Below are 13,931 nucleotides of genomic sequence, written 5' to 3'. Positions count from 1 at the left end.
TACTTCATTGCTTCCCTTCCTTGGTAAAGTGGTTTTCCCTCCTCGCCTGATAGGCAATCGGAATAGATTTTGCATTCTATGGGATATAGATAATTCTACTATACCCTCTATTGGTATTAAGGTTGAAAACTTAAATATGGGAGCTAAGTATTTTGAAATCAAATGGGAACTATTTGCAGGTGCATGCTATAGATGTAACAAATTTGGCCATATGTTTGCAAAATTACCTCTTTTATTGCATTAGCCTTCTCCAGTGGGGGTAATATTGCAGCCTGACTTGCCTCCACCCAGTAAAGTGAATACTACGGTGTAGGATGAAAAAGGAAAAGGAAAATGGGTAATGTATCTCCCAGTGGCTATTAGCCTCAACACATGCACAATGTCAAAGAAAATAGTCAAGCAAATAGCAAAGGAAAGGTATAGGAAGATGGAGGTCAAAACAATAAAAGACCAACATTGGCTCCTATGAGGTCTCTAATATCAAGAGCAAGGATGAGTGTGAAGTTGCATCTAGTTCCACTGCTACATCCCATGATGTTACTGTAGTTGGTGCCCTATGGACTAACATTGTCAAAGGGAAACAGATATAGCAGTCTCTATACACCTTGCAAATGATATGGTTGATAGCATTGATGTCATGGCACGTGATGCTTATTGCTGATTTGCTTTTTTGTTTTCACAAAAATCAATTTTCTTTCATGTATATACCTCTAAAGTGTTTCTCTTATAATATACAAGGTCACCTTGATACCAAAAAATGGAGGCTTTTTTGGCATTATGTTTATAAAACATAATTGCAAATAGTTTGCTTGCAGAAGCACTATCAACACATGCTTGTTGGAGAACATGGACATTTTGTAGGGTATGATATATTTTATTCTAGTTCTGATTAGGATATTTTGGCACATTAGTCATGTGTAGATGGGATCTCAATCCCTGTCTTGTTTTCAATCATCCGAGTGGCAGATGATTTGTAATACAATGCCTAATTCATGGAGAAGTATCTGAATTTGCATCTATTTATGCCCCACAAAATTTTGCCCTCATAGCAGTTCTATGGCTAGAGATTGCAACTTATCCATGGCGTGGAAATGATCTCCTTTGTGGAGATTTTAATAATGCTCCAAATTTTGATGACAACAAAACACATCGATCTAGACCATCGATCTGGACCAGGTATGCTCACCATCAAACACACCACTTGGGCTGCTATGCTTTCAAATTTGCATGCTTTTGATCTTTGGGTTTTGTTAAAACCCTCTTATAAAGGATTTATGTTTCATGATAATGTACACTCACAATAATGGGGCCAACTGAATAGATGGTACTTGATTCATAAGCAAACTTAAATAATGATATTAGATGTGACATGTGGGTGGATCACTCACTTGTGCTTTAAAATCATTCACTGCTTTGGATGGGTCTCTATTTTGGTATGCATACTCCTACTCTTAAGCTACCGATGCAAAGATTTATTGTTGTCAATAAAAGTTATCTAGAACTTTGATATTTTGCAAAAATGTGAAGCAAGCACTTCAGCCTTTACTCATGCAAGCTAGTAAAGATATGGATGTAGCTTAGCACTCTTTTACCACTAGGATGTAGGATGTCATCAAGCAATATGGCCGCCAATATTTAGGGAATCAAAGACAAAATGTTGCAGTTGTGAACTAGAAAATGTAAGAATACTCAGAATTGTGTCAACTATGGCCATTGCAAAATGCTGAGATGCTTATTTTTCTTGCCAACCAAGACCTGCATAAGACAAAATGATTGACACAAGCTTTTGAAAAGGCAAACAAAAAGATTTTGAGGGTAAGGTTGCTCATCAAAAAGATTCTTTAAAATTTTGCATTTAGATGAAAACAATATATTGCTCAAGTTAAAAGATTGGTTAATGGATACATTTGAACTTGAAACTGATACTCTGCTAATGAAGTGGCCTATAAAATTGACAAAGTCCGGCAACTTGTCAAACCTATATGCTCAATTGTCATGAGCTGAAGGTCGTCTGATATGTGCATACCTAAACATCCATCGGCATGGGATGTATATTCTTTCATAAGCTCGGCAAGAAGGAGCTGTTAGTATAAAGGCCTAAAAGCCTGAAATACAACTAAGAATGCATAAGATATCCTTGTGGTGAATGAGGTGCTCAATATTGATGTAGGGACTGATTTGAAGTTCTGCCACTAATCTGCATCAAGTAAGGACAATATACTAAAGCCATAAGTGCATGCTGAAACACTAAAGTTCCCCAGGTTGTGCTATGGATGCATTGTGTCATATATCTCCCCATGTTGATGGAGATGTGAGTGCCTCATACTGAGGACCATGCTAAAAAATAGCATGATTATAACTGAACTCTTGCTGTGTACCTGCATATGGTAGGACAATAGATGGAGTCGGATCCATGCATGAAAGTCATGGTTGCACATCACTGGCTCTGCTAATGTAGATGGGGTTGCCTCGTACTAAGGGCTTGCCAGAACAAATGTGCCTCATGATGAGGGCTTATCGAGAACTGTGCATGATCAAAAGCTATTGGAATGATCAAAAGCTACTGGGTCAAACATCTGTGTCCAATCTCTCGAGACCAATGAGGCTCGAGTCTACATCATAAATTGGTACATACCCTGTGGAAATGAATGGTCTAATTAGGTTCTCTTTCCACTCATAGATCTCATTTGGAGTCATGTGACTAGATATACCATCAAAACTATGTGATGCGGATAACTCCATGCTGGAGGCGGTCTGGTGCTCTATACAAGAGGCTTACACATAAACGGATGAGAATGTCTACCCACTGGGATCTTATGCTAAACTATCAAAACCAAGTCATGGTGGAAGGACTGTGTATGCCAAAGATCAAGCCTATAGTATAATGGTGATAATTGTGTGTCGAGTAGCCAAGAGGTTGTACAAGGCTAATGGATATGTGTAGGAACCAATGCCAAAAATAGTCAACAATGTGTGACTTTACATGGGTGGCATGTGTGTGCAAGATGTGTGCAACAATCTTGAATCTGAGAAAGATCACTATGCTAAGTGTCACACTGAAGTGTTGAACTGCTAAATCCCAAGAGATTGAGCTGGTGTCAGATGTGCGAATGTGTACACTGATGATAGAACCAAAGGGGCTAATGTCGGTGGGAACTAATCGAGTGATACGGCAATGTATTACTTGGCTTGGTGGAGTTTAATCTCCTCTATGGTTGTACTAGTCTACCCAGCTAGACGACACATCGAAGCGTCAAATGCAACAAAATGAATTTTAATTCATTTATTTTCAATGATGAGGACTTACTATTTTTGACTTGTGGAAATACCAAACATTAGATCTAAGGTGCTCAGTGTGGAGAGTACAATCTGGTGATCATTTTTTACTTTGTTGAATCACCTCCAAATTCCACCTGGATCAAAAGTTATGGCTCTTAGAAGAATGCCAAACTTTGATCCCAATAGGGTGATCAAAAATATGATGTGGCATGGAGGATGATGTGGCAGTGGGTCACATGCTCATTATAAGAGTGTGCCTATGTGGCATTGTGTGATGAGGTGTGGCACATGGATGCACACGCAAAAATGTGTGCCTGTGAAGAGGCAAGTGTGCCTAGCAGGGGCTGTGCCATGTGGCATGATGACATGGCATGCTAAGGTGGCAGGTGACTGGGGACTACTGATGTGGCACTGATGACTAGACCTACTAATGTGGTAGGTGGTGATGTGTCAATTACTACTAACATGATAGCCTGATGTGGCATGGATGACGTGGACTTCTAGTGATGACATGGCAGATAGCTAGACTACTGACATGGCTAATTGGCATGGGTTGTTGACCTGGCAAGCAATGATGATGTGGTAGTCTACGTACATGGCTAGTGATGTGGCAACTAGGGATGAGGCTGCCACATGGCACACAGTTGACCAGATCATTAACCATGGGTTAACCGAAATCAAATCCAAGAAAGAGCAAGAGAGATAAACGTAGAGAGAGAAGATTCTATGTAAGCAAGCTATGGCAAAATGACGAACAAAGGGCTATGGGCATTCATGTATTCTGGCAAACATCGAGCTCATCAAATTGAGTCATTTGGAGAAGCTTGGCTAGAGCTTTTTGTCGATGGAACAACGTCGTTTGTGAGTTGCCAATGGGCGCTATGAGTAGGAGCTTTGCCATGGCATTGTTGAGTCACTCAGTTGAGGTTGAGGCATGATTTGCAGTGTCGCCAATTGTTTGCATGGCTGTGAGAGGGTACGCCAAGGCGTTGTTGGCATGGGAGTCGTTTGTCGAGCTTTGGATGTTGGAGGCGTGGAAGAGTTGTTGTACTTGGAGATGGGAAGGCTTACTTGGAGTGTGTGAAGGTCGTACAGTTGATGGACTTTGTTGGTCATGTTTGACTGTGTCGCGGCTAGATTGCTGAGTCCAATTACCTTCGTTGCTTTGCTCTAGGTCATTGCTTCGTGGTTGGAGATGTTGACTCATTAATCTGAGGTTGGCCTTGGAGCCGCCCGATTGGCTAGCTATGGCATTGAAGGAGGCAATCTATTGGTATGTAGTTCGTAGAGCCGATGATGGCATCAAGAGACTATGGAGCCACTTGCTCATGGACTAGAGCCACTTGTGTGTTAGGACGTGAGGAGGATGTTGAGTAGTTTGCTTATGTAGGTTGAGTCTCCTTGGCTTGCCATAGGTCGCCAGTAGATATAGGATCCTTCAAGCAAGGCGTTGGAGCATTTTGTTGAAGAAGCCAAGGTTGTAGATGCACCTATAGTGAGCATTAGGAAATTGTGAGTGCTTCAGTCACCTCACAAACTCTTGTTGAAGTTCAAAGCTACGCTTGACTATTGGAATATAGATCAGAGTAAAATCTATGTCTTTTTTTCTGTAGAGATCTCTCTCAAAGAGGGAGTCTCTCCCTATTTTCTCACAGAACTAAGGAAATATCTCATGAACAACTCTCAAACTTCTCAAAGCTCATGAAATGGACCTCACAAGAAATATAGTCATGCAAAAGACTACATCTCAAGCTCTAGGGAGTCACAAATGAGGGCTTGTTGCCTTGACGGAGCAAGGGATTTCGCTCTCTCTCACAACAGAAACTCTCTCTCACAAAGATGAACCTCACAAATCTCGTGCTCAGAGATGGAGGATGCCTCACACAAGGCGGGCTAAGTGCCTTGACGAGATGCAAGGGCTTGGGAGCACTTGGTCCGCTAATACGATGATAAAATGAGAAGTGAGAGAGAAAGAGAGAGAGGAGTGCACACAATATAGCTACCTATACACTATGTTGTATTAAACATAAACATGAATATATACATGAGTACCCCTTAGGGTTAGGGCTAGGGTTAGGGTTTGCCCCTAATTCCCTATAGGTATAGTGCAATTTACACACCATCCTCAACATTTCAGCCAACTTTTTGCAGCACTGTTGCCACCTAGTACATCACAGATTGAAGCCAAGAACCTTTTTTTGAATACTGTAATGCCCATAGTGCTTCCCCAAGATGCTCCCAATATGGATATGTCTTTTCGTTAGAGTGAGCTAGATGATGCTTTAAATTCTTTGGGTGCATGAAAATCCCTAGGATGGGATGGGCTTGCAGTGAAATTATTTCATGCATATTGGGGTCAACTAAAGGGTTAGATCCTTCATATGGTTAACGATGGTTGGAAAATTCAACTCCTCCCACCCTCATGGAAAAAGGTACTAGTAAAGCTGGTCCCGAAAAAACAAATGTGTGAAACCATGTTTGAGTGGAAACCTATCATTTTAATGTATGTTATATACAAGCTCATAACAAAAATGTTGGTTAATCAATTGAAAGGGGTTCTTCATGCAAGTCTACATCTGGCTCAATATGGTTTCATGTCACGAAGGTAGACACATGACAACATTGCCAATGCATATGTAGGCATCAAATATGCCAAATACACAAATCAAGACGAGCTAAGTATGCGGGTTAATATTGCTAAGGCTTTTGATACTGTGGAATGGGATTTCATTGCTCAAGTAATGCACAGGGTGTTGGTTCAAGAACGTGCAATGCCATCTTATGGTTATATCAAAATAGTATTGCTCGCTACATGGTTGGTGATGATATCTCCTGTCCTTGGATGTTGGGTAGATCAGCTAGGCAGGGATGCCCTCTCAGTGCTTTACTTTATGCCATTTCTACCCATCTATTATTGTTATACATGGACAAACTCACAGCTTAGGGCAATGCAAATAGCTTATTGTTATCCATTATTGTTATACATGGACAAACTCACAACTTAGGGCAATTCAAATCGCCTATTTTTATCCATTATTGTTATACATGGACAAACTCACAGCTTAGGGCAATTCAAATTGCGAATGGTAAACACTTTGTAGCTCAAGCATATGCAGATGACTCTTTCTTCTTCCCTTGCAATACTCCATTGGACACACACACTTTGTAACCCAAGCATATGCAGATGACTCTTTCTTTTTCCCATTCAACAGTCCTGGACACACACTTTATCATGGATACTTTGGAGTTATATGGATTGGCTTTTGGGCTACATATCAATTTTCAAAAGTATAAGATCTTGCCATTGACTGCAAATATTGGCATGAGATACATGGGCAAGTCAGATTTTGAAACCAAGACAGATAGTATAGTACTTGGGATACCCGATTAGCTGGTGTATCTCTTTAAAGGAGGAAACTTCTCAGGTAATGCAATAGATGAAACATAAGCTTACTACTAGAAGCTCTCCACTTAGCCACTACATGTGCATCTGTGCATAGTACAAGCAATCATCATGGCTTCCATACAACTCCATTTGCTATTTATAGCATGGGATAAGGAAACCTTGGATGCCTTCATGTCGCAAGCAATGGAGTACCTTTGGAAAAAAAGAAAAGACAAGAAAGCTTTCCATCTCTTGAAAGTTGAGCTAGTTTGTTCTCCAAACATTCATGGAGGGCTCAACATTTTAAACATACACTATCATTTGGTTGCTCAAAAGGCTACTATGCTACTTACTTTTGCAGCTCCGCAAGAGCCATGGAAATGCTTGCCGGAATGTGCACTAAGGTTTGTACACATGCGTTTGGTAATAGGAGATCACTTTCTGGGATTTTATTATGGGCTCTTTTCATGGAAAGATCCATGGTAGTCGTTTTTCAAGCTGATTGATTGTTGATTGGTAGCTAATCTTGCAATACCTCTACCGGTTCGGATGTCCACCAGATATGGGAAACAGTATGGCACTAGAGAGCATACATTGGAGTAGACTCTTTCCTACACCTCTTGCTATGGTAGAACCCCGAAAAGCGTTTTCTCTTGCGTGCAAAGGGAAAAGGTGTAAAATATGTGAAGGATGTCATTCAAGAGGATGGTACTTTCATATTCTTTCCTACAACAAATAGGTGTTAGGGTTTGGGCATGCACTGATGCGTGTATGGCACAAGCTATGGGATATCAGCCCTTCCTCCCGATTTTGTGTCTTCAGGAGCAAGGTCGATTGGAGGATTGGAAACTTGAAAGACTAGAGACTGGTTGTCAAAACATTCCGATGATGAAACTGACTGCTGTGGGAGTTTAGCAGCTTTTGATCCCTGCGCCATGGATACAGAATCATGCAAATGAGCTTTGGTGGATGGATAAATCTCTCAAATGGTGGAGAGGATGCTTGATATCATATGGAAGAATGGGATTCCTCTAAAGCATAAGATCTTCATGTGGCGGTGTCTGCTGAGGTTTTGCCAGTGGGGATGACACTAACCTGATGCTGCATTGCACCGATGCAGTGTCTGCGTTGCTCTTGCCCCAAAGAAATAATTCCACATCTCTTGTGGACTTCTCAACTACCAAGGATCTCCTTGGAGCACTATCAGTTGACCTTCGGATTCGCTTCACTTCGCACTCTCCTTGTTGACTATAGCCCATTATTTTTGTGGGTTAGATTTTACGACATACTGGACCATCTAGCATGATAGCAACCATCACATGTCCTCTCATGCTTAGATACCTATGAATCCTTCAAGCACTCTTTGTATCTCTTCCTATATGATGCTTATCTTATAGGTGACATTTCCTTGCATCTTTTGGAGGTGTTTTCCCATTGCTTCTAGTTGCCACAGTTGGTGGTAGGATTTGTAAATTGCATTAACTAATCGAATCATTGATTTTGTGTGTGTGTGTGTGTGAGAGAGAGAGAGAGAGAGAGAATGTCTACATGTGAGGGATTTATCCAAATTTCTTGTCATATAATGAGGTCTATTGATACTCGTAGCAAATTGTCCCTTTCTTTGGGACTGTTTTTTAATATGACATCTGTGTGTGTGTGTGTGTGTGTGTGTGTGTGTGTATGTGTATGTGTGCGAGAGAGAGAGAGAGAGAGAGAGAATGTCTACATGCAAGGGATTTATCCACCTTTCTTGTCGTATAATGAGGTCTATTGATACTCGTAGCAAATTGTCCCTTTCTTTGGGACTGTTCTTTAATATAATGACATTTGGTGTGTGTGTGTGTGTGTGTGCACGCGCATGCACACACACACAAATTTTCTTGGGGATGAAATTTATCGTTATTGTATTACAAAGAGCAGTCCCTAGATAGGGAACATGCAACTACGACATCATTATTTGTGACTCTCTCTCTCTCTCTCTCTCTCTTTGGGATGAAATCTATCGTAATTTTATTACAAAGAGCAGTCCCTAGATAGTGAACATGCAACCACACACACACACACACACACTTTGTGCTGCAGAGAGTGCATAAAGAAAGCAAAAATTAAAAACGTGGCATCACCAAAGACTATGATTTCTATCCTTCCATAGAGTTCAGAGCGCCCAGTAACGAACCCAAACAAAAAAACAAATCAAACTCTTTGTAGCTGGGTGTATCCCAAAGATCCAGAAAGACTTTCCAAAGATAACATGTGGAAATTTGGCATGTAAACGTTGTCCAAGGAAAGTGAGAAAATCCTAAGTGGAGAAGCAATGCCAAAGTAGATGTGGCACAGACTCCCGTGGAGCTAAGCATTTGCGATGAACAGTCGGAGCAATATATCTGCGTGCCAATAGTTGCCCAGATGGAAAAACTCCCAACAATACTCGCCACAAGAAAACTTGTTGTTTGAGTGACATTTTAGAATGCCAAATACGTCTCAATCTTTTGTGCCACCACTTTGCTGTGCAATTCATTCACCAAAGCTGATCGAGCTTGTGAGAAACCGATGGTGGGGGTAAAAGGACCTTGTATAATGAAGAGACAGTAGTATGTGATAGGCGTAAAGGTTTTAGAACGATCCTAGAGAAGTAATAATCCAATCATGAAGATGTTCTTGAAGTTCCAATGGTGGAATGGGTTGAAAGGGTTGAAGCATAGCTGTAATTTTTCACCAAATGGATCTGTAATGCATACCAAGGTCAAATTTTGCAGCAGTCAATCAATGTAAAAGAAAGAGGAAACCCATCATCTTGAATGACATCTGCCACTGAATGGATCCCTTTTAAATTGAGGAAATACGAGCGGCGAGGTTCTTGCACTTGCAATGGAGGGACAAAAACTCTAGACCAATGTATACTCTCTGCTCTGAGAGAGTTGCCTTGTAAAGAATCTCGTCCATTCCATTCCAAATGATAGAGGATATGCTTCCAATCCAGCAACATGCTCGAAACATAAGGACAACCTTTACTTTTTCCTTCCACTGAACCCAAAATAAAATCCCATTGTGTAGGCCACCAATATCCAAAAGCAGGAGTGTTGAGCTGTAATAACAAATGATGTATCATTGCAACCCAAGGCTGAGAATCCTGTAGAAAATGCAGCATCATCTGTCCTTTGTGAGCAAGGATATGCACCTGAATGTTCAGGATATTTAATCCCCCGTGCATTTTTGGTGAACAGAGATGCTGTAATGAGAGTAATCTTACAACTCGTCCTGCCATGTTTCGAACACCAAAAAGTTTCCAAAACAATGGACATAAAAGAAGACAATTCAGCCTTGCTGAACATTATGAGCGACAACTAGAACTGAATATAAGCTACCAGAATCGATTGAGCAATTCGTAGCCTAACATGAGGCCATGTTGCCAACTTCTAATATTCTAGCTTTTTTTCAGCTTGGCTAAAATCCAATCAGCTTATTGGCAACGTGTAATTGACCAACCCAAAGGATAACCCAAATGCCCAATCTAGCTTTCCCCATCAGAGAGGGGGGAGGGGAGGGGGGGAAGCAAGTCAGATGTCTTATTATTTGGCAGAAGAGGACAAGGCAAAATAAGAAAGGACAACTACTTGGTTGTCTTACTTGGCTTCTTCAAGCTGTTGCTGTTAGCGGATCATGTTTTGATTGCAGAAATAGGAAGATGAAGAGCGTTTGATGTTGTTTCTTAAGCAAACTGTCTGCTGAAATCTTCCTTCTACAGGTCCTACAGACATGTTTGGAGGCAGAATATCCTTCCTGTAACTTGCAGAGTTGTAAAAGAACCATTAAGGTTCCCACCAAAGCTTGCCCAAGGCCAAGGACAGAGGACTGCCTTATAGACAAACCCGCTGCAGAAGAGGGACAGCTATTGATGCAGTATTGTCGCTGGTAGTCCCCCAGAACATTTTGTCCTTGTAATCACAAACGTGACTTGCACCTCTACAAATAATATTTTTGCCCTTCAAGCTTTTACACAAATTGTTACAATGAGCACATATCCAGAGTTTTCACAACGTCAAGGGAAGGCTGCAGTGGTGTATTGGTAAGTCACAAGTGATGGGCAGCATCTCACTGTACCCACAAATGCATGTTCTTTTCATAGTTACACATCTGGTGGAGTACACTGTTTGAATCAGGCACATAAGTTTCCTCCATAATGAAAGAAGACCTTTTAGCTTTGCATGTCACTGTACCCACAAATGCATTTTCATTACACACCTGGTGGAGTACACTGTTTGAATCAGGCACATAAGTTTCCTTCATAATGAAAGAAAGGCCTTTTAGCTTTGCATGTCTTTGCCTTGTGACGATACAGCTTTGCATCGAGATGACTTTATCCTCCATCACCAAAATATGCATTTTGAATAAGGTCAGTCCACCAGTTTTGTCCTGGCTCCTCCGTTGCTTCAGTGCTCTCTCTCATTACCTGAGCCTTATCATAGTCCTCCCACATCTCCACATCAGCATACAAATTTGACATCAAGATATATGCTGCAGCAGGAAGCCTTGCCCCTAGTCCGACTAGATTTTCAAAGGCGCGCCTACCAACCTCTACGTTCTTCCACTTCCGACAAGCACCCAACACAGTCAGCCATACAACAACATCAGGTTGAAATGGAACCTTCTCCACCATCACAACTGCTTCATTCACTCTGCCTACGCGGCCAAGGAGATCAACCATGCAAGTGTAGTGCTCAATAGTTGGGACAATGCCGTACTGTTTGTTCATAGCCTGAAAGTACTCCTGACCCTCCTCCACTAGGCCCACATGACTGCATACAGTCAGGATGTTAACAAATGTTAACCCGTTTGGCTGTATGCCTTCCTGCCTCATTTTCTCAAACAAATGAAACACGTGCTCACTCTCTCCTTGGCGGACATATCCTGCACTCAATACACTCCACGTTACAATATCCCTTGTGGGTAGTGAATCAAACAACAGTTGGGCATCAGCCATGCTCCCACATTTAGCATACATGTCAATAAGACTGGTTGCCATAATTGCAAAAGTCTCAAAGCCAACCCTGACAACACAGGAATGCAGGTCCTTTCCAATTTCTAGAGCTACTGTGTTGCCACATGCTTTCAGGATGGCAACAAAGGTAACACTGTTTGGTGGTACACCTTGCTCTTGCATTTGTGAATAGAGCCCAAAAGCCTTCTCAGCTTCTTCCTGCTCAGCATAGCCCACAATCATACTAGTCCATGTGAACACATCACGGTCAGGCAACACATCAAAGACACGCCGTGCATCCTCCATGCTCCTACATTTTGTGTACATATACACCAAGGTGGTTCCTAGAAAAACATCCGACTCAAAGCCATTCTTGACGATTTGGGAGTGGAAGCCTCTACCTTTTGCTAGGCTCCCTAGATTCGCACCTTTCCCTTCACCTTGCCTCAACCCTTCGTGTGCACCCAGGCTACTGCAAGCCTTCAATGTTCCAACAAACGTCCGAGCATTGGGTTGCACACCTTTTTGGTGCATCCATGTATACAGATCCAAGGCCATCACTTCTCCTTCTTGTTCAGCATACCCCAGGATCATGGTGTTCCATGCAACCACATTGGGATGAGGCAATTCTTGAAAAACACCCCATGCATCCTCCATGCTCCCACATTTTGCATACATACTCACCAAGGTATTTCCCACGAAGATGTCTGACTCAAAGCCACTCTTTATAACTTGAGAGTGCATGGCTCTCCCTTTCTCCAGGAACCCTGATTTTGCAGATTTCTTGTCAGCTCCGCTCCCCTCTACAAGTTCTGCCAGACTACTACAAGCCTTCAATGCACCAACAAAGGTTCGGTCATTTGGTTGGACACCTTGCTGGTACATCTGTACGTACAATTCCATAGCCAGAACACCATCTTCTTGCTCAGCACACCCTAAGATCATGGTAGTCCACGTGATCACGTTACGATGAGGCAGTTCGTCAAAGACTCGCCATGCATCCTCCATGCTCTCACATTTCAAGTACATATCCACCAAAATGTTTCCTACAAACACATTTGATTCAAAGCCACTATTTACTACTCGGGAGTGGATGGCTCTCCCTTTTCCAAGGCTCCCTATTTTCACACATTTTCCGTCAACTTTCTTTCCATCTTCGAGTGCTGCCATGCTACTGCAAGCCTTGAATGTGCCGACAAAGGTTCTAGCGTTCGCTTGGAAACCTTCCTGATGCATCCGTGCATACAACTCCAAGGCCTGTGCACCCTCTTCCTGCTTAGCATACGCCAGGATCATAATATTCCAGGAGACCACATTACGCCTTGCCATGCCGTCAAATACATGGCGAGCATTCACACTGCTGCCACGCTTCACATACATATGCATCAAATTGTTTGCCTCAAATTCCGAAAGCTCCTTCAAACGTTCTTTCACAAGAGCAGGAAGTCCCCTACCCTCCTCCAGCTGAGGCACCACCGCATCTCCATCTCTGCCTGTTCCAAAGGCATGTGTGACGAGGGGCAGCCTAAGCAGCAAGGCCATAATTCATGAAAACGAATGCAGACTACGTTAGATACCAGCACAAACGAGTAAGGCAGGGTGGGAAGAAAACTCTGATGCAATAAGCGAGCGCTTTGCCAAGTGGCAGACTCCATTAACTAACGGAGTTCGGAAGACTATAAGCTCCCAAAAGCGTCTTTTCTCGCTCGGCTGTCGGCTGAACTGAAATCGTGGCCGTTGATTTTGGGGGCTTGGCTATTTAGTGCCCGACGGCCGCCATACTCCACACCGTTAGATCTATCCAGATCTAACGGCCATCCACTATCCACACTCCACAATCTCCATCGTGGCACACGACGGCACCTCTCTGTGCGTGGCCTGCACACTGGCGTACAAAAGCGTTGCCATTTTCACGAGTGACATTCTAACATGTGTCATGCTTGTGCAGCCTCCCCTCGTAGTTGACAGTTGGAAATTGGCATCGGTCACCGATTAACCAAGGCAACCGGCTCTTGGCCTTCGGCCGCTCGCCAGAATGCCCGGTTTCCTCCTGAGAATTCTCTCAACGCCGATTCCCTACTCCATAGCCTCCTCGTCTCTTCTTTCAAGCAATTAGCTTGAGATACATATACATAGATAAAAGTCAATCGATGCTCGTCTGTTTTAACTTTTAAGATACTTGTGGCTGCGCACGATTCAAAGTTTTTCAAGTTCTTCAATTCATTTGATCTCTTCCCAATGGACGCTGCTATATGTTGTATCTATTGGAGAAGCATAGAGGAATGGGCC

General features: G+C 42.4%; 1 protein-coding gene across 1 annotated transcript; it reads right to left on the bottom strand.

Moving 5' to 3' along the window:
* Positions 1-11,021: 11,021 nt before the first annotated feature.
* Positions 11,022-13,184, bottom strand: LOC147889834 (pentatricopeptide repeat-containing protein At1g06140, mitochondrial-like). The gene has a single exon (XM_087391323.1). The coding sequence runs from the start codon at positions 13,182-13,184 to the stop codon at positions 11,022-11,024; it is 2,163 nt and encodes a 720-aa protein (XP_087247449.1).
* Positions 13,185-13,931: the final 747 nt, after the last annotated feature.

Source organism: Dipteris shenzhenensis, chromosome 20, assembly GCF_047967505.1.
Source record: "Dipteris shenzhenensis isolate YYH24624 ecotype China chromosome 20, Dip_SZ_1.0, whole genome shotgun sequence".
Taxonomy (NCBI): Eukaryota; Viridiplantae; Streptophyta; class Polypodiopsida; order Gleicheniales; family Dipteridaceae; genus Dipteris; species Dipteris shenzhenensis.
This window is presented reverse-complemented; position numbering and strand designations above follow the sequence as displayed.